General features: G+C 34.0%; 1 protein-coding gene across 1 annotated transcript in view; it reads left to right on the top strand.

The window, feature by feature from the left end:
- Positions 1 to 20,946, top strand: part of LOC131841313 (syntaxin-binding protein 5) — a 401,890-nt gene that overhangs the window by 279,679 nt on the left and 101,265 nt on the right. Inside the window, 1 exon segment of the mRNA XM_059189637.1 lies at positions 1,928 to 2,025. Coding sequence (XP_059045620.1) covers positions 1,928 to 2,025 — 98 coding nt within the window.

The raw sequence follows: 20,946 nt of genomic DNA, 5'->3' as shown, positions 1-20,946 counted from the left end.
TTGGTTAAACTGTAATAATTATCTGTTTGTTAACATCCCACTACCCACCGATCATGTTGACGTGAGTTCTCTCGCTATTAATTTGGAAAAGCCGTGATAACTTTTTAATTACATATTCAACCTTTGTTTTTATTTTAAATCATGTTAAACAAGCAATATTACATAGTATCAAATCTTATCAACGCCTATACTATTCAAGACTATCATCATCATCATCATCGCAGCCCGGAAGACGTCCACTGCTGGACATAGGCCTCCCCCAAAGATCTCCACGACGATCGGTCCTGCGCTGCTCGCATCCAATGCCTTCCAGCGATCTTAACCAGATCGTCGGTCCACCTTGCTGGAGGCCTTCCCACGCTGCGTCTTCCGGTTCGTGGTCGCCACTCGAGAACTTTACTGCCCCAACGGCCATCTGTCCTACGAGCTATGTGCCCTGCCCATTGCCACTTCAGAGTTGCAATTCAAGACTATATACAAATTTATTTCCAACACTGAAGAAATTGTGATTGTAGAATAGAATAGAATAGAAAATCTTTTTTTTTTTATTTTATTTAGGATCACCAACAATTATTACAATCATACAATTAATTTAATTACATGTAATGGGTCAGGGTCTAATTGTACAAATATTTACTTATTTATATATATATCAAATAAACTTAATTTAAGCACTTTTGAATAGTCATAACAATATTTTTATCTACCGCTCGTTCGGAAAGCTGTCTCATCACAAGAAGAACGAGCAAGAAACTTGTGTGTTGCTCTTTTAAATAATCCTTGTAAGTTTACATTTACAAGTCGAAACGTGTGAATACAAACTACCAACCAGTACTAATTTTTTGGGTCAAATATAAATATACAATAACATTAAATGTGTTATGAAGTGAATAAAAATATATAATTAATTAATTAGGAATATTTAAATAACACTACAAATATACATAATTCCTCAATATCAATTTTCTATATAAACAATTACAAAAAACAATCATTGTAATCCAACGCGGCACATCGAGGCAGCGTACCCAAGATACTGGCAGCGTTGCCTCTTTGAATGGCCATGCTTAGCCTTTGGGCAAAATAGCTACCAGCTCTCGGGTCACAAGTAACCTCAATGAGCCGCGCTGAAATATATGTCAAAAACAATTTGGCTTCCGGGCTCCATGGGCCCAACGTCTCCACGGCAAATGGTAAAAACCAATACGACCCCTCCAGATTCGTATATTTTCGTCTTTTTAAAATTGCCGCCTGTGTTGCTGCCGTGCCAGGACGAGAGGACGATCCAGACACATGACTTGGTGCCAATGTATCCACACACGTGGCATCCCATACTAAACATTTTCCGAGTTTCCACGGGACCAGGGTCATACCATCAGGCCATTTCCCGTCTTCGCGAACAATGCCACTAGGCTTAATATTAAGGCATATTAATTAGGTGTAGTTTTTGCGGCTTTACTTTTGTTTAGCGTGTGTAAAAAATTAGGGCCTACAAAATCTAAGAAGATTTATACAAACTTTCATCCCCTATTTTATCCCCTTAGGGGTGGAATTTATCAAAATTTTCTTAGAGGATGCCTACGTCATAGTAGCCTTATGCATGCTAGTCTCAGCCCGATCGGTTTAAAATTAACAAGTTTCATACAAACTTTCATCCCCTATTTTATCCCCTTGGGGGTAGAATTAATCAAAATCCTTTCGTAGCGGATGCCTATGTCATAACATCTATCTGCATGCCAAATTTCAGCTCGATCCGTCCAGTGGTTTGGGCTGTGCGTTGATAGATCACTACGTCAGTCACCTTTGAGTTATACATATATATTTAGATTAATAAGATTTCTTGAGTGGTAGAATAAAAAACGACTTGTATTAAGTTTTTTTGAATGAAGATTATTTGTATTTCTATTTCTTGTTTCCATTGTTACAGACATTCCGGCATGGGTTCCCTTTCGCGCCGACAGCCCTCGCCTGGGACCCCATCCAGAAGCTCCTCGCCGTCGGAGACAAGGGCGGCAACCTCAGAATGTATCCTTTTTAATTACTGCCGTGTAATTAATTAACAAGATTAATAAGTGGTAAGTCTTAAAAATTACAGTTATTTCTTATGCACGGGTTGATTTCGTTCAAAAGCAAGTTGTTAGCTGAACAACTGAAATTAGAAAACATTTGTTGATGAATGATTTATATGATTTACATTATAATAGAATAGAATAGAATAGAATAATATTTATTACTATCACACATCACAACACAACAATGACAATGCTCACAGCAGCATATAAATTATTATAACATATAAATAGAAATAATAAATCCAATACAAATCATTAAGAGAAAAAAAAGCGAACAATATATAATATATATAAACACATATACCAAAAACAATGGTAACTGTACAGGACTTTTTACATTCAGGCCGCTGGCTGGTACGACTATTCCTTATTTTTAAATATTTATATTTTACTAGCTGTCCCGGCAAACGTTGTTTTGCCTTAAAATAAAAAAAAATATTAGGGTGGACTACCCCTAACATTTAGGAGGATAAAAAATAGATGTTGGCCGATTCTCAGACCTACTCAATACGCTCACAAAATTTCATAAGAATCGGTCAAGCCGTTTCGGAGGAGTATGAGAACGAAAACTGTGATACGAGAATTTTATATATAAGATTTTTTTTTATAACACTTGACAAACGAGCATGCGGCTCACCTGATGGTAAGTGATTATCGCCCCCATGAACACCCGCAACACCAGGGGAATTGCAAGTACGTTGTCGGCCTTTTAAAAAGGAATAAGCTCTTTTCTTGAAGGTTTCAATATCGTATCGGTTCGGAAATACCATTGCTGGAAGGTGATTCCACAATGTGGTTGTGCGAGGTAAAAAGTTTCTAGAAAACCGCACTGTGGAGGACCGCCATTCATCCAGATGATCAGGATGGTATTTGAGTTTCTGGCGGGTGGTACGGTGGTGAAACTCAGCAGCTGGTATTAATCCGAACAAGATATCGGTTGCTATGGTTTTGTTATACCTTTTTATGATTCCTTGTATTGCTCTTGCTTTCATATAGTTTGTTACGACATATATTTTTATAATATACTATTCTTTTACATATTGCATCTTTAATTACCAGCATCGTTGGCTGCACCGACCCCAGCGCCCTATACACAGTCCCACACAATAACAAAGCAAAAAAATGCCTATCCACCACTGCGGAGCATCGTCACGGCGTCACTGTACTGATGTGTGTGTAAGGAAATAGAAATAGAAATCTTTATTCAAATAAACTCATTACAAGCACTTTTGAATAGTCATATTTTGATTCTACCACTCATTCGGAATGCAGATTCATCACAAGAAGAATGAGCAAGAAACTTGTGTGTTGCTCTTTTTAATAGATGTTTTTTTTTATATAAATTATTACAGTATAACAAGTAAGAGGCATGCGATAATCAACATAGAAGTCGCTACGCACTCATTATTAATGTAATCAGATAATATTGTCAGTGCTATAGATTTAAAGTTTTTCTATAAAAACATTATTATCGTTAACGAATTCTTCAATTTTATAGTAAGCTTTTTTGCAAAGGAACTGTTTTATTTGACATTTAAATCTTTTTTCTGACAGATTTATAACAGACTCTGGTATTTTATTATTTTTATTAAGTATATTATTATTTAAGGAACCCATCTCAGCCATGACAAAAGCCACATTACGACTTGATTGTGACTACTAGTAATATCTCATGACAATTCACACAGCGCCATCTAGTTCCAAGCTAAGTAGAGCTTAGGATATAGGTACAACGCAAAATTTCATAGAAAACACTTAGATCGACACCAACAACCATAAACACAAATTGTTGTATCGTCAGAGGAATCGATCCCGCGGCTATTAGAAGTAAAGGGGTGCTATACCGCTAGACCATGGAGACCGTCATAATAGTTAACTTAATAACTAATTACTTATATTAATAATAGTAACTGATTAGAGGGCGTCCATAAATTACGTGAGTTGTTTTTTTGAATTTTCTGTCCCTCCCTCCCCCACTGGTGAGATGTCATGAGATTTTATTCAACCCCCTCCCCCCACCCCCAATCTCACGTGAGATTTTTCAAAATGTGGGTTTCTTATATAAACGCGTTGGATTGTTATTGTAAAAATAAAAAAATATTTGCTTCGTGCTTTTTACGACTAGTTAAGACTAGTAATCAATATTTCTGAGAGTTATAAATGTAGTAATCATGTACAATCTGGATTAAATGGATCAAAATTGTATAATTTTTGTTTGTTTCAATTAAATAAGAAAAAATATTGCGTGATATTTGCCGAGACCCCCTCTCTCCAACGTAAGTTTAGATGAGATTCGACTCGACCCCCTCCCCCCCTTAAACATCTCACGTAATTTATGAAGACCCCCTTAATCAACAGGTAATAATATATTCACGACAGCAATCCAGTTGGTGGTAGTCAGGCACAATTAAATTTAATTCAATATGGTCAGAATTTATATCGGATTAATTCGGATCGTCACAAGTCTGTATTTGTAATATTGAAATAACCGTGTCCTACTATGAATATAAATACGGTACATATACCAAAATAACATTATTTAGAATTTTTGTCTGTCTGTCTACCTGTCGGTTTGTTCCAGCTAATCACTGAAATGGCTGGATCGATATTGACGGGACTTTTTTAGGTACGTAGCTGATGTAATAAGGAGTAACTTAGGCTACTTTTATTTTCGAAAAATAAATTTATATTCCACGGGGACGAAGTCACGGATACAGCTAGTATTAAAATATAAATTGACAAAGGTGTTGATCTAAATTGAAACTTATGCTTCATACTTATAACTAACTGTACACGCGACATCGTCCGCGTGGATTTTAACTTTATTTTACTAAAATAAAAGTAGCCTAAGTTACTCATTACATCAGCTACCTGCCAATAAAAGTCTCGTCAAAATCAGTCCAGCCATTTCAGAGATTAGCCGGAACGAATAGACAGACAGATAGTCAGACAAAAATTGTAATACATATTATTTTGGTGTATGTACCGTATTTATATTCATATGCATGTAGTAAAAAAATGTTATTTCAATATTACAAACGGACACTCCAATTTTAATTTTATGTATAGATGTTTGTATTTATTTCAGATTCATGTTTATTAAACAATGTATGTTATTTGAGCACATCCTCAAATAACATACATTGTTTAATAAACACGGTTTTATAATAGAATAGAATAGAAGAATAGAAAGTCATTTATTCAAATAAACTTAATTTAAGCACTTTTGAATAGTCAACAATTTGTTTTTTATCTACCACTCGTTCGGAAAGCTGTCTCATCACAAGAAGAACGAGCAAGAAACTTGTGTGTTGCTCTTTTAAATAATCCTTGTAAGTTTACATTTACAAGTCGAAACGTGTGAATACAAACTACCAACAAGCACTAATTTTTTGGGTCAAATATAATCATGCAATAAGATTAAATCAGTCGTAGTCATAAGAGCAGACCAGTCCCTACAAGCAGCACTCGTTCACGAGTATGACGGATGAGCCAGCCATCATTGCGCTCGACCATATTTTAGGGAGCCCATTGACCCGGCCCACCACGCCGCCACATGTCTGGACATTTTAGTGAGCATGACTACTCATTCCACACGACCACGTCACAGCTACAAAAATTACTATATGGTAGTTACAGTATTCGCACTTTACATAAGGATGCATGCGGCAATCAATACAAAAGCCGCTACGCTATCATATATCAAGAAAGCAGTAATAAACAAGTTAGCAACTGCTAGTAGGTGGTCATAACAACACTGTTATTGAAATAGTCACTAGGCAGCTATATTCGATAATAATTATTCATACACAATATTTTATACCTAATTTTTATCGAAGACAATGTAAACAATATGCAGTTATATCTGACATTAGGTATAGTGAATACTATCTCCATAGTTATCTGTTATTTCATTAAAATCGCATCAAAAGGTCACGATACGCAAGTTGTGACGTTGTTGCGTAATCAGATCCAGTCTTAATAATAATAATCATCCTGGATAATTCACAAAGCCATACAGTTAAAAACTAAGCAGAAATTCAAATTCAAAATATCTTTATTCATGTAGGTCTATTACAAACTCTTACGATATGTCAAATCTACCGTCGGTTCGGAATGATTTCGAGATGAGAACAACTGACAAGAAACTCAGCTCGTATTCTTTTCAAATAAATGTTGTACATGTTTACAATAATACAGATTCATTTAAATTCAAGTTTGGGAGAATAGAATGACCACCAGCAGATGCTATTGCACAAGCAAGTTTTATCAGTGTTTGTAACTCGAACAGACGAATATGACGGCCGGACACTTATGTTATGGGTACTAGATAATAATAATAATATCTCAGGACAATTCACACAGCGCCATCTAGTCCCAAGCTAAGCAGAGCTTGTGTTATGGGTACTAGACAACTGACATACATATACATGTAAATATAATAAACAAATATACTTTTTTATGAATACATCTATCTAAATATATATAACTCAAAGGTGACTGACATAGTGATCTATCAACGCACAGCCCAAACCAGTGGTTTCGGATCGGGACGGATCGGGCTGAAATTTGACATTCAGGTAGATGTTATGACGTAGACATCCGAAAGGATTTTGATTAATTCTACCCCCAAGCGGATAAAATAGGGGATGAAAGTTTGTATGAAACTTCGTCAATTTTAAACCAATCGGGCTGAGACTTTGTATACATAAAGCTACTATGACGTAGGCTAAGAAAGGATTTTGATAAATTCCACCTCTAAAAGGATAAATTAACGCGAGCGAAGCCGCGAGCAAAAGCTAGTTCATAATATACATAGAAAATACCCAGACGATACAAGCAATCATACTCATGAACACAAATGTTTGGTCTGTGCGAGGAATCGAACCCACGACCATCGGAACTAAAGCGGTGTGCCAGACCACTAGACAGTCAGTCGTAATACCTATATCAATATCTTTCCCGGAATAAAATATAATTTACAGAATAGAATAGAATAGAAAATCATTTATTCAAATAAACTTACATTGAAGCACTTTTGAATAGTCATTACATTTTTTTTAATCTACCGCTCGTTCGGAAAGCTGTCTCATCACAAGAAGAACGAGCAAGAAACTTGCGTGTTGCTCTTTTAAATAATTTTATTATTACTTTACATTTTTAAGTTTAAGTGTGTGAATACAAACCACCAATTAGCACTAATTCAATTAAATACTCAAATAGAAAAAATATTGAATATATAACCAACTGGTTAAACAATTAATAAGAGGAAATCAGTCATAGTGATTAGAGCAGACCAGTCCACACAAGCAGCACCCGTTCACGAGTATGACGGATGAGCCAGCCATCACTGCGCTCGACCATATTTTAGGGAGCCCAATGACCCGGCCCACCACGCCGCCACAAGTCTGGACATTTTAGTGAGCATGACTACTCAAAACACTAGACCACGTCAAAGCTACTTACAATTGCCATCTGATAGTTATAGTATTCACATTTTACATAAGAATGCATGCGGTAATCAATACAAAAACCGCTACGCTTTCATATTTCTAAAATCAATCAATTAAATCAAGAAAGCAATGACACAGCAATGACACAAGCAATGAACAGAATCAGTTTATAGAATTACTTGCACCCAATGGAGGGGAAATCTTTTTGAATGTAAACATCCCATTGTACGGAATCTGTGGTAATATCCGCTAACCGGATTTATCTGGATCGGACTGAATCGCTCCGGTAGACATTAGAGATCCGTTCAACTTATAAAACGGTATTCAGTGGTAAATGTTTTTCTTCCTTTCTTTCTTTCAGTGGCAGCTATTTGCTAAACGCTTCAAACTGAGGCCAGTTATAAAGGTTTATTCAGGAAGGTAAATACGCTTATAATTTCAGAAGCCACTCATACCGCATTTCGTTCCATAAAACACTAAGTTACTATGGACCCCGTCGATTGAACGGTCCATAGTATAAGAAACAAAGAATAGAAGGTTAGGTTGGTAAGGAAGTGTTTTGAAATAAAACTTGTGACGTCTTCTCATGAAGCCTTTATTGCAACAACTTTAAATTTTAAAATTACATATTGGTGGAGTATCCACCATTTTTATTGGTGCTCATATATGTCGCGTGATGAATAGAATAGAATAGAATAGAAAATCATTTATTCAAATAAACTTAATTTAAGCACTTTTGAATAGTCAACATTTTTTTAAAATCTACCGCTTATTCGGAAAGCTGTCTCATCACAAGAAGAATAAGCAAGAAACTTGTGTGTTGCTCTTTTAAACAATCCTTGTAAGTTCACATTTTAAAGAAAAAAAAACATTTATTGACAATCATTATTGATAAGAATATATATTTACACATTTCACATGGGTACATTTAACATATATATATGTATGCACACATACACACACACATACATATATATTATATATATTTTGATTTGATTTGACTTGATTTCAATAATGTTCATAAAGAAAATCATGAAATTACTGTAAAAACTATTCAGGACCTAATAATTACAGTACTTACAGTGTAATGTGCAAAGTTCCACATATAACCATATATATTTTGACTTGATTTCAATAATGTTCATAAAGAAAATCATGAAATTACTGTAAAAACTATTCAGGACCTAATAATTACAGTACTTACAGTGTAATGTGCAAAGTTCCACATAAAACCTTTCTTGCTGACCGCAATTTGTCCCCCCTTGCCACCCCTTTGCCGCCCCCTTCACCCCTCCCATTAGAACCCCGTTAGGGTCTGGTTATTTTTACACAACATGTAGATAGGGTGTGGCTCTATTCGGATTGGTTAATTAAATCTTATCCAGTCCAATGTTTGGGCAAACTCTCATATTGACCAGTGAACAGTTGTTGATTTTTGATGATTACTTTTTAATCCAATATGAGACTTTTTAATAATGCTGGCAGTGTTGTGAATGATGGATAAAGTATGTAAGTCTAGCCGTTTTCGAGATTAGCAAGAACAAACAGACAAACAGTTAGGTTAGATATATAATAATAATAATAATATATCAAGACAATCCACGAAATATAATCTAATTTCAAAATAAGCAGAGCTTATGTTATGGGTACTAGATAACTAAAATAAGTATACATACATAATATACATAGAAAACACCCAGACCAACATACTTATGGATACATTTGATTGTATCGTGCGAGGAATCGAACCCGCGACCATTGGTAGGCCGTATGCTCAACCACTAGACCACCGAGGTCGTATATATATATAGAGGAACGTAATGGATTATAAAGTTTTTACTTTTAATCCGATTTTTAATTAATATTACTAAAATATTTAATTTAAATAAAACACAATAATAATGTAAAAATCAATTATCTTTCATACAACAAATCCCCTTTACTAACAATCCCTCCCCTTCTATCGATCCCCCGTCCAAATCAAACGGGGATCGAAATTACGACGGCCTCAGCCGAGGTTCGAACCCCTAGAGGTGCCCTCAGACTAAAGTCGTATCCGTCAGGCAGGAGTTGGCCTTCAGCCGCTCCATAAGTCCGTCCTTTGGTTTGGAGTGCCATCTGCACTCGCCCCCTATCGTCCGGTGAAGCTGTAAAGGCCAGCTGCGGCCGACAGCATTAGAGTAATCCGAAAAAAATACTTGCAATTCCCCTGATGTTGTCATCTCACAGGTAACGCTGCTGCAAACAATACACTGAGATGCTGCCTTTTTACGTATAGGCTATGCACACACACTACGTTACTCATACCGTTTTTTTGTACCTGTATTGCATTTTATTTTACCTGTATAAACATATAAACATACAACACGTATTGTATTTTGTTTGACTTCACTAATGTAATGTGTATATCTGTTTTTATTTTTGTTCTTATTATTACAGTGCCTTGTGTTTGTGTGTGCCTTTAACGTGAACAAAATTTTTATCTATCTATCTAACGGTAATCACTTACCACAACTTGTTTGTTCGTAGTAAAAAAACAATAGCGAAGCTCGGTCGCCTAGCTACAAAACATCTGAGGAAAAACACGAGAGCTGGTACAATAACCCGAGATAACTTTTATTTAATAATTAAAGGAACAGCCGAACCGGTTATGGACAGTTTTGGTATAGATAAAAAGATTTAAACATCCAATCTACACCACAAACAATATTTATCAATGTTTTTTTCTGATAAACTTCTAGGTAGAAATCCATGATGTTTGTATAGAGTCAGATATTACAGGATAGACGAATTCATAGACGACAACATATCAAGTAAATAATTAGTTTATTAGCATACAACGTTATAATTTGTTTATCTCATTGCTTTCTTGATTCAATTATTTTAGAAATATGAAAGCGTAGCGGTTTTTGTATTGATTGCCGCATGCATTCTTATGTGAAATGTGAATAATATAACCATCAGATGGCAATTGTGAGTAGCTATGACGTGGTCTGGTGTTTTAAGTAGTCATGCTCACTAAAATGTATAGACTTGTGGCGGCGTGGTGGGCTGGATCATTGGGCTCCCTAAAATATGGTCGAGCGCAATGGTGGCTGGCTCATCCGTCATACTCGTGAACGGGTGCTGCTTGTGTGGACTGGTCTGCTCTAATCACTATGACTTATTTTCTCTTATTAATTGTTTAACCAGTTGTTGTATATTTAATGTTTTTTTATATTTACCATTGCAGTCATATAAAAAAATGTCCTGGTGAATAGCTCAGAGATAGATCAATGAAACGAACAGATGTTCAACTCTCCATGGAGCCAAAGAAGTTGGCGAGTCGCTTATCTTGCGGCTATTCGTTTCCGGTTGGCCGGATGCCAACGTAGTTATTGCCTTTGGTGTTAAAACGGAACATTTCTGTAAAAGAACTCCAGCAATTGATGGTCGTTTCATTGGGATTTTACATTGTATGTAGCAGTGGCACTCAATGAGGAAATAGCCATTATTATTGCTAAAAGTTGCATATAGATGGCGTGATTGGTATCGATGGAATTCTTCATAGTTTTGCAAACGTTTTAAAAAACAAAACTGTGTTTTCAAAATAGTTTAATCCATTTTTAAAAAAATATATATACATGTTAAAATGAAATAATGCGTTTAGAAAAGTAATTTTCATATATTTACTCATTTTGTTATTTTCCAGTACTTAATTACACTTTAATCAGTGCTAATACGGGGCTCAATGTTTTCAAAATGCTTTCATAGATGGCATTGTTGTCATTTGTATCGGCCTAATTAAATGTCTTTTTTATATTTTCCAATAATAAGCACTTAATATATTATTATTGTAAATTAAACATATAAAAAAAGTTTAAGTAAATTAAAAATAGCCGAACAAGCAAATAATACTATTTCCAATAATACTTATGTATGAAGTGTTGTCATATTAAAAATAAATACATGTATTATCGATTTTTTTAATAATCGATAACAGGATTTTATTACAGCGCATTATTCGATGATGCTTTTAATGAGTCGTTGTGAACAGTAAATTTTCATTATTTTGTATTAAGTATAGCAGTATTCCGTTTCAAAGAACGGAATATAGTAGTACATTATTAGTGTCGTTGGTTATTTACATTTGTACTGAAAAATCGATTACATAATAATTTAAAATATCGAGTACGAATCGTAGCTGTCTTCGAATACTGGCCACGGGTAAGATTAAAATAGTATTTAAAAAAAAGAGAGAAATCGACCCTAACTCAAATACCATAAAGTTGATTTTCCTTTCTCATTAATATCATAGCAGTTTGTTTTTAACTTGCGTATGACTCTGTGGTATGATGTTTAACGTGTATTGTTATTGTACGGTGCATACATTTCAAAAATTATATTTTAATGTAGGTACAAACATTTCTTTCATACATTTCATACATGTCAAAAATTATCTTTTAATGTAGGTACATACATTTCTTTCATACATTTCATACATGTCAAAAATATCTTTTAATGTAGGTACATACATTTATTTCATACATTTCATACATTTCAAAAATGAACTTTTTATGTAGGTACATACATTGTTTTCATACATCTCATACATTTCAAAAATGATATTTTAATGTACATACATTTCTTTCATACATTTCATACATTTCAAAAATGAACTTTTTATGTAGGTACATACATTTCTTTCATACATCTCATACATTTCAAAAATTATATTTTAATGTAGGTACATACATTACTTTCATACATTTCAAAAATTATATTTTAATGTAGGTACATACATTTCTTTCATACATTTCATACATGTCAAAAATTATCTTTTAATGTAGGTACATACATTTCTTTCATACATTTCATACATGTCAAAAATTATCTTTTAATGTAGGTACATACATTTCTTTCATACATTTCATACATTTCAAAAATGAACTTTTTATGTAGGTACATACATTGTTTTCATACATCTCATACATTTCAAAAATTATATTTTAATGTAGGTACATACATTTCTTTCATACATTTCATACATTTCAAAAATGAACTTTTTATGTAGGTACATACATTTCTTTCATACATTTCATACATGTCAAAAATTATCTTTTAATGTAGGTCCTTACATTTCATACATTTCAAAAATTTCATACAATACGTTTCTTTCATACATTTCAAAAAGTATTTTTTAATGTAGGTGCATACATAACACCCCATGTCAGACCCCTTATATTTGGAAGAAACTTAAAAATAATGCCAAAAATATTAGATGAATATATTTTTAATACGAATATTGTTTTATTTTTGTTCATCAACTTTATCCCTCACTAACAATACTAGTAGTAGTACATAACCTGGTTTATACCGCTAAAGATATTGAAAGATATACGAGTAATTCAGAATGTTATCAAGTTCAAAATAAGCACACATTACTTGCTTAGATAACAGAGTAATATTACTAGTAATAAAAACATTTGTAATACCCATATGTATACTACGTATGTATAGTAAGTACTTACGCTGCGGCGCCGTGAGACTCGTCTAAGTACTTCATCTACTCATCTACGCGCGGTAACCGCGCCGACCGACCAATAGGATAGCGCCTCTCGTGTTTCCAGAAAGTTCGCTCCTAACGGACGATATAGTAGTAAGGCAATGAGTGTCCCAGTGATATCATTATAATATTTTCTCGTTAAATTTTATTGTAATATACACAATTTCGCACTAAATAACGTGTTACCCCGTTACACATTTCTAATAATGAAAAACCTAGACCGACCCTGTTCACTTAATCTTACAAGATCTGACTTTAAAAATTACGATATCCTCATATAGCCTTTCATTTCCCCTTTCAATACTTTTTCGCATTAAAAAGTAGCCTTTCTCAGGGTCTACATTATCTGTCTACCAAATTTCAATTAAATCAGTTCAGTAGTTTTGGCGTGAAAGCGAGACAAACAGACAGACTGAGTTACTTTAGCATTTATAATATTTGTAAGAATATCGCTATTAAAAATAGGGGTTGGTGAAAGACGGGTGAAAATTTAGGCGTGTATGTATTTTCAATGTAACATTATAAATAAATAAAAAATTGTCCATAATACAAAAAAATATTTTTTCGGGGTAGGCCACCCCTATGACTTAGGGGTATAAAAAATAGATAACAACCCTACCTCAGAACTGGGAAGTATACATATCAAATTTCATCAAAATGTGGGAGAAATATGGCAACTAACACTGTGATACAAAATTTATATATAAGATATAGCGGAATTCTCATTAGGTAAAAGAGGGGTACATCGTAGAATACATGAGGTATATACCAGTAAATTAATTGTAGCTAAAATCAGTCTCATACATATAACGATTGAAATAAAAAATCGTATAGCCCGATTTTGATACGTACGAGTATAAATGTATCAAAATCAGGCTATACGTATAGCGCAGACGCGTTACAACATATCAAAAAAAATAGGCATGGAATGTAAAATAAACCATAACACAATAGGTATATACATTGGCACATAAGCCATATCTGCAGAGAGCTGTCGGCTAACGATATTATACCTACACATTTACATTGAATCTTGAATCGTCCCTAATGAGGTACACGATACAGTTACCTACATATCTATTATATACATATCTTTGCAAAACAGATGTCATGTAGACTGAATTCACTGCCATCTATTTTCATGCTTTGTTACTAAGCACCCACTAGTAATCCGAACTGCTTCAGATCTAGCGACATCTAGCGGCTACGGTGGCGAAATAAAATAGCCCGAAGAATAGCCCGAGTTAGGAAGGAACCATTTTCTTGTATGGGATGGGGTATCTGTATGTAATATTATGTTATCTGTGGTATGTAGTAAAATTACATGTTAATTTAAGTTAAGTAATATTGTAAAAAAATGTATTTCATTTGTAACTAACTGCCTGCGGTTTTGTCTGCTTATTAAGTAATATTCTTGAGGGCCATATCCGTTCTTATGAAACGATTTGTTTCTAATAAAATTGCGATCAGTTTGATCGTATCGTCGTATTTATAATACTAACAGTATCCCACAACTTTGTCTGATCAGACTTCATCCCATATTTCAACCCTTCTACATATATTTTTGAGATAAAATGTTATCTTATTCAAATTAATTAAACTTAATGATTAATTAATTAATAATAAAATACTTTATTGTCTAAATTAATCAAGATTACTTTATTTTTATACTAACAGTAGATATCCCGCGACTTCGTCTGATCAAATTTCATCCTCTATTTCACCCCTACTCACATTTTTTTTATATAAAATGCCTTTTTGTCAAAATTTTTAAGATCCCCTTTTTCATAATACTAACAGTAGGTATCCCGCGAGTTTGTCTGATCAAATTTTCATCCTCTATTTCATCCCCAAGTGTCAAATGTCATTATGATTTCTTCAGATATTTAGTCATGTATATTAAAACAAATAAACATATAAATAATAAAATAAAGGTAATCTTTATATAAGTAGGTACTAGCTGTCCCGGTAAACGTTGTTTTGCCATATAAATTAATAACGCTATAAAAAATAGAGGTTGGTGATAAAAGGGTGTAAATTTAGGGTTGTATGTATTTTTAATGACACATAATAAAAAAATATATAATTAAAAAGTTTTGTCCAAAAAATGAAAAAATAATGTTAGGGGTGGACAACCGTTTTCACTTAGGGGTATGAAATATGAAAAATACTACTTAATAAAATTTCATAAAAATCGGTCAAGCCGTTTCGGAGGAGTATGGTAACTAACATTGTGACACGAGAAGTTTGTATGTAAAATAAAAGAATAGAATAAATTATTGCTTCGCAGACACTGTAGTTTTACAAAACTTCGCAATACGGTCTCATCGCTAACACCTGTCGAAATCTCAGTGCAAAGTGAAGCAGGAAGCTGTAGTCTCCAGATGCGCGTACCAGATGAAGATATGGTACATTACAGTGCTTATTGCAGCTTCCCATCCAAATTGCGGAGATGATTCGTCCGCAGAGTTGGCACCCCGCCAGCACTTCGCTCGGTGTTACGACTCCTACAGAATTTATCTGTTCAACAGAAACTTAAATAATTATACCCTTATTTTAAACTAGCTGTACCCGCGACTTCGTCCGCGTGGAATATAACTTTATTTTTCTAGAATAAAAGTAGCCTAAGTTACTCCTTATTACATCAGCTACCTGCCAAAAAAAGTCCCGTCAAATTCGGTCCAGCCATTTCAGAGATTAGCCAGACAAAAATTGTAAAAAATGTTATTTTGGTGTAAGTACCGTATTTATATTCATATGCATGTAGTAAGAAACAGTTATTTTTAACTCCTTATTGGATTTAATAAGGAGTAACTTAGGCTACTTTTATTTTAGTAAAATATACTTAAATTCCACGCGGACGAAGTCGCGGGAACGGCTAGTAATATAAAAAAATTGAATTACTCTTCAATATTAGTCAATTCCACGTGGAGCGGGAAGCAAGTAAATTTACCTTTTAGAGAAAATTGGCTGCCTATGAAATCACTTCGAAATTCTTTATTATTACCGGCCGAGGCGGCCGAGGGTCCGTCCCGCCCGTTAATTAATAAGGCCGGCTAGCCAGCTAGGGATTTATTATTTTTATACCTCCCTTCAAATTCATATCCAATTTCGGAGGCCGAAATTTTCCTTCCTTTAATGTAATAAACGCTTGACACATTTTTAATAAGAATTTTTTTCATATTTTATATGTAACCGAACTGGTAAACGAGATATCGGTTTTAGCTTTGATATACCTTCGTAGGACAGATGGCCGTTGGGGCAGTAAAGTCCTCGAGTGGCGACCACGGACCGGAAGACGCAGCGTGGGAAGGCCTCCAGCAAGGTGGACCGACGATCTGGTCAAGATCGCGGGAAGGCATTGGATGCGAGCAGCGCAGGACCGATCGTCGTGGAGATCTTTGGGGGAGGCCTATGTCCAGCAGTGGACGTCTTCCGGGCTGCGATGATGATACCTTCATATACATATATTATATCTATATATATATATATATATATGTAGGTAACTCAGTCTCATCTAATCAACCACTAAGCAGCTTGCTCTATAATAACTAGCAGTTTCGCTCACATAAATTCATTACTGCTGCTAGGCTCTGAATAGCAAGTCAATACATATACAAATATTATATTATTTGTATATGTATTGACTGATATGTGCCAAAATAAAAGAAAAAAATATATATATTATATATTGGACCCCGCACTAGGCGAACCTGTATCGCGGGAGTCCACAAAAGAATTGCCAAATAATTATTTACTATTATTGATCAGTGACTAATTAAGATTTTTTAGATTAATTTCATAAAAACACAATTGTTGACTATATAAAAATGAAACAAAATAAACGGAGAAAATAAAATGAAAAGGAAATTTAAAGTTCAACATCATTATTATGTATGCTTAAATCTTTAAAACTACGCAACTAAAATAACATTTTTTGCAATTTATCATCTTAACTTAGGCTAAGTTACTCGCTATTACATCAGCTACCTGCCAAAAAAAGTCCCGTCAAAATCGGTCTAGCCACTTCAGACAGACAAAAATTGTAAAAAATGTTATTTTAGTGTATGTACCGTATTTATATTCATATGCATGTAGTAAAAAACGTTTATTTCAATATTACAAACAGACACTCCAATTTTATATGTATAGATGATAATGATTAAGATATCTGAAGCAAATAAAGAGTAACGTAATATTAGTAGAGGCTTTGATAAATAAATGATTCAATTTTGCACGTCATATCCACTATTAGTGGGAGGACTGGCGCAGGGGAGCGGTAAATTGGTTCTTTTGAAGGAAAGGAAAGGATTTCGTTATTTATTACTTAGTATTAAATTAGATAATGTTTCATAATGGAATAGATACAGCTAAATTAGGATTATATCAAGAAAGTATAAAGCATCTAAAATACAAAGTAGCTGGAAGTAATTTGATATGGTTAAAGTAAAGGGTCGCAATTTACGTCATTGGGAGAGGTGGGAATAATACTTACTAGCTGTGCTCACAACTTTGTCCACGTGGAAATTAACTTTATTTTTCTAAAATAATATTAGCCTAAGTTAATCGTTATACATCAGCTACCTGCCAAAAAAGTCCCGTCAGAATCGGTCCTGCCATTTCAAAGATTACCCGGTACAGAAAGATAGGCAGACAGACAAATATTGTAAAAAATGTATTTTGGTTTTTATATTCATATGCTTGTAGTAAAAAATGGTTATTTCAATATTACAAACAGACACTCCAATTTTATTTATATGTGTAGATCAGTAATCCTTATCTCCAATAGGCTAGAGTTTGTATTTGCTATTGTAAAATGAGATGTATATAGAAAACATTTCTAAGCAAATATAATTAATGATTGATAACAGGAGTTAGTGGCGGGTCGCTGAATTACTTTATAATTAAGATAAAAACTCTCTCCCCGAGACTGAAGTTGCCTAAAACAATTTGAAGAGCAAACTGAATCAAAGTCCAATTTCGAGCGCCCTCATAAATCATAGTCCCCGTGGATGTAATTCTTACAAAACAAATAGACAACCAGTTTATGGAAAAATTCGTTAGTAATCTCTGTATAAAACCTTTTTTGTATAAAAATATTTATAAAACAATAGAGTAGAAAATCATTTATTCAAGTAAACTTAATTTAATCACTTTTGAATAGTCCGGAAAGCTGTCTCATCACAAGAAGAACGAGCAAGAAACTTGTGTGTTGCTCTTTTAAATAATCCTTGTAAGTTTACATTTACAAGTCGAAACGTGTGAATACAAACTACCAATCAGCACTAATTTATATGAGTCAAATATAAATACACAATAAGATTAAATCAGTCGTAGTGATAAGAGCAGACCAGTCCGTACAAGCAGCACTCGTTCACGAGTATGACGGATGAGCCAGCCATCACTGCGCTCGACCATATTTTAGGGAGCCCAATTGAAATATATTCATATATGTCAACAGACAACACTCTTTGATTTTAATACTTACTTGCTTACTAATATTATAAATGCGAAAGTAACTCTGTCTGTCTGTCTCGCTTTCACGCCAAAACTACTGAACCGTTAGGAATGAAATGTGGTACACAGATAGTATAGATCCTGAGAAAGGACATAGGCTACTTTTTGAAGTGAAAAAAGGGTTGTAAGGAGTTGAAAGAGGAGATGAAAGATTGTATCGTCATTATAGAAGCTTGAAACTTATATTTTGAGCTGTTGATTAAATATAAGTAAACGACACTTTTTCCTTTAACATTTTTGGGTTAGATATTTCACGCAGACGAAGTCACGGGCACAGCTAGTACACTGTATACACTATAATTTTTAATACATTATAATATGATTACTGACCATCGGAAGTTAAACGGTGTGCTAAATCGATAGGCCACAGTACGGTATCTGTGGTCTATCAGTCAAAATTTCATAAATCGTTTTCATGTAGGACTTTTTGACCGTTTATGAATGTAATTTTTTTCATATTACTAGCTGTCCCGGCAAACGTTGTTTTGCCTTAAAATAACAAAAAAATAGGGATGGACTACCCCTAACATTTAGGGTGATGAAAAATAGATGTTGGCCGATTCTCAGACCTACTTAATACGCTCACAAAATTTCATGAGAATCGGTCAAGCCGTTTCGGAGGAGTATGGTAACGAAAACTGTGACACGAGAATTTTATATATAAGATAACTTTTCCCCTACCATCCAGTTCAGTATATAGATCCAATTGAGAAGAACTGGCAAGAAACTCAATTGAATTACCTTTTTTTTAAAGCCAGTCTATTTACAATGTATATTTATATAGGTGTCTATGTCTAACATTAAATGAAAATCCAGTGCATGAACAACTATTGCCATGCACGCTCGTCATTCAAGTAATCGTTTAGTGAGTAATATAATAGTTCAATGGGTATTAATATAAAGTTTATATTAATAAATATTATTCGTGTTCTGTTGAGGACGGATGCTGTTATCAAAATCATTTGGGTGAACACCTGGACAATGAAATAATAATATATAACGAGACAACTTCTGAACGGGCGTTTTGTATTAAAACAAAGCCAGTTGGGCGTCAAACTTTGCAACTCGCCTCCAATTTGATGAGGCCTGCTTGCTTTGCGGATAACCCACATCCGTTTATAGTCCACTGTTAACTGTTGTTGTGTTGACAAGTTAATTTTAATATGGAATAACCTATTACTGTACATCAGAAGGACTTGCATAATTTACTGTAACCACGTGACTTCATCTATTTGTTGTTACAACACACGTGACACTTCTCATACAATTTAATTATTATGTATTTAGACATTTTGTTGTGAACATGATTTATATTACAAACTTCATTACATAGTATAAAACAAAGTCGCTGTCGCTGTCTGTCCCTATTAGGGTTCATGATTTCTCGAGCTTTTCAATTTCTCGGGTCTCGAGAATTCTCGAGGTTAATTTCTCGGGTCTTCTCGGGTTGTCGAGAAATTTACATTTACGTACGTTTGGTTTATTTTTTGTTCCAATAACGTCAAAAAACTCAGTGGTTTAATTTTCGACAAAAACCACTGCATTTTTTGTTAAATATTAAATATAAAATTTAACTATAAAATTAATTATAAAACTTTTATTGAGTAGGTATATTTAAAAACATTATACATATTATGAATAAGCCATTTTTTTTTAAATACTGAAATATATTAGGTTCTTAAATATGAAATTAGCGTTTTGTCGTACTGGCCACTGATCTTAAATATCTCCTCTTTGGTTAGAAATTTCAATTTCAAATTTATACGGCTATTCACTCATGCATTTGTTTTTCGAAAACCGTAATACATGCGCTTGGTTTTTTCTTTGGGTCACTCAGCTTACAAAATGGAAAACTTAAAATATAGCGTCAATATACATGAAAGAAAACCTTAATATCTAGTATTATTGTGCCGCCACGCAATACAACAAGCGTCAATTTAATTTCTATATAGGTACTTGATTTCTCGAGTTCTCGACTTTTCTCGAGCTTGATTTCCCGGGAACAGAACCCAAGGATTTCCCGAGAATTCCCGGGAATGAACCCTAGTCCCTATGTATGTTTAAATACCGAACTAAAAAGAAAGCTTACTAATATTATAAATGCAAAAGTAAAAGTATGGATGGATGTTTGTTACTCTTTCATGCAAAAACTACTGAATCGTTTTTGACGAAACTTTACAGTAACATAGCTTATACATCAGAATAACATATAGACTATAATTTAAAAAGATATAATCTAAATTGAGCGGTATATCTACATATATATGAGCAGACCTGGCCACGCGTTGCTGTGGCTAAAGTTCTTGAATAAAATAATATTGCGACTATAAATTGAAAACTGACTTAAAGCTAACTATAC

Source organism: Achroia grisella, unplaced genomic scaffold (assembly GCF_030625045.1).
Source record: "Achroia grisella isolate CSIRO2021 unplaced genomic scaffold, CSIRO_AGI_Agris_v1 utg1581, whole genome shotgun sequence".
NCBI lineage: Eukaryota > Metazoa > Arthropoda > Insecta > Lepidoptera > Pyralidae > Achroia > Achroia grisella.
Note: the sequence above shows the minus strand (reverse complement) of the source record. Positions and strands in the feature narration are given on the sequence as shown.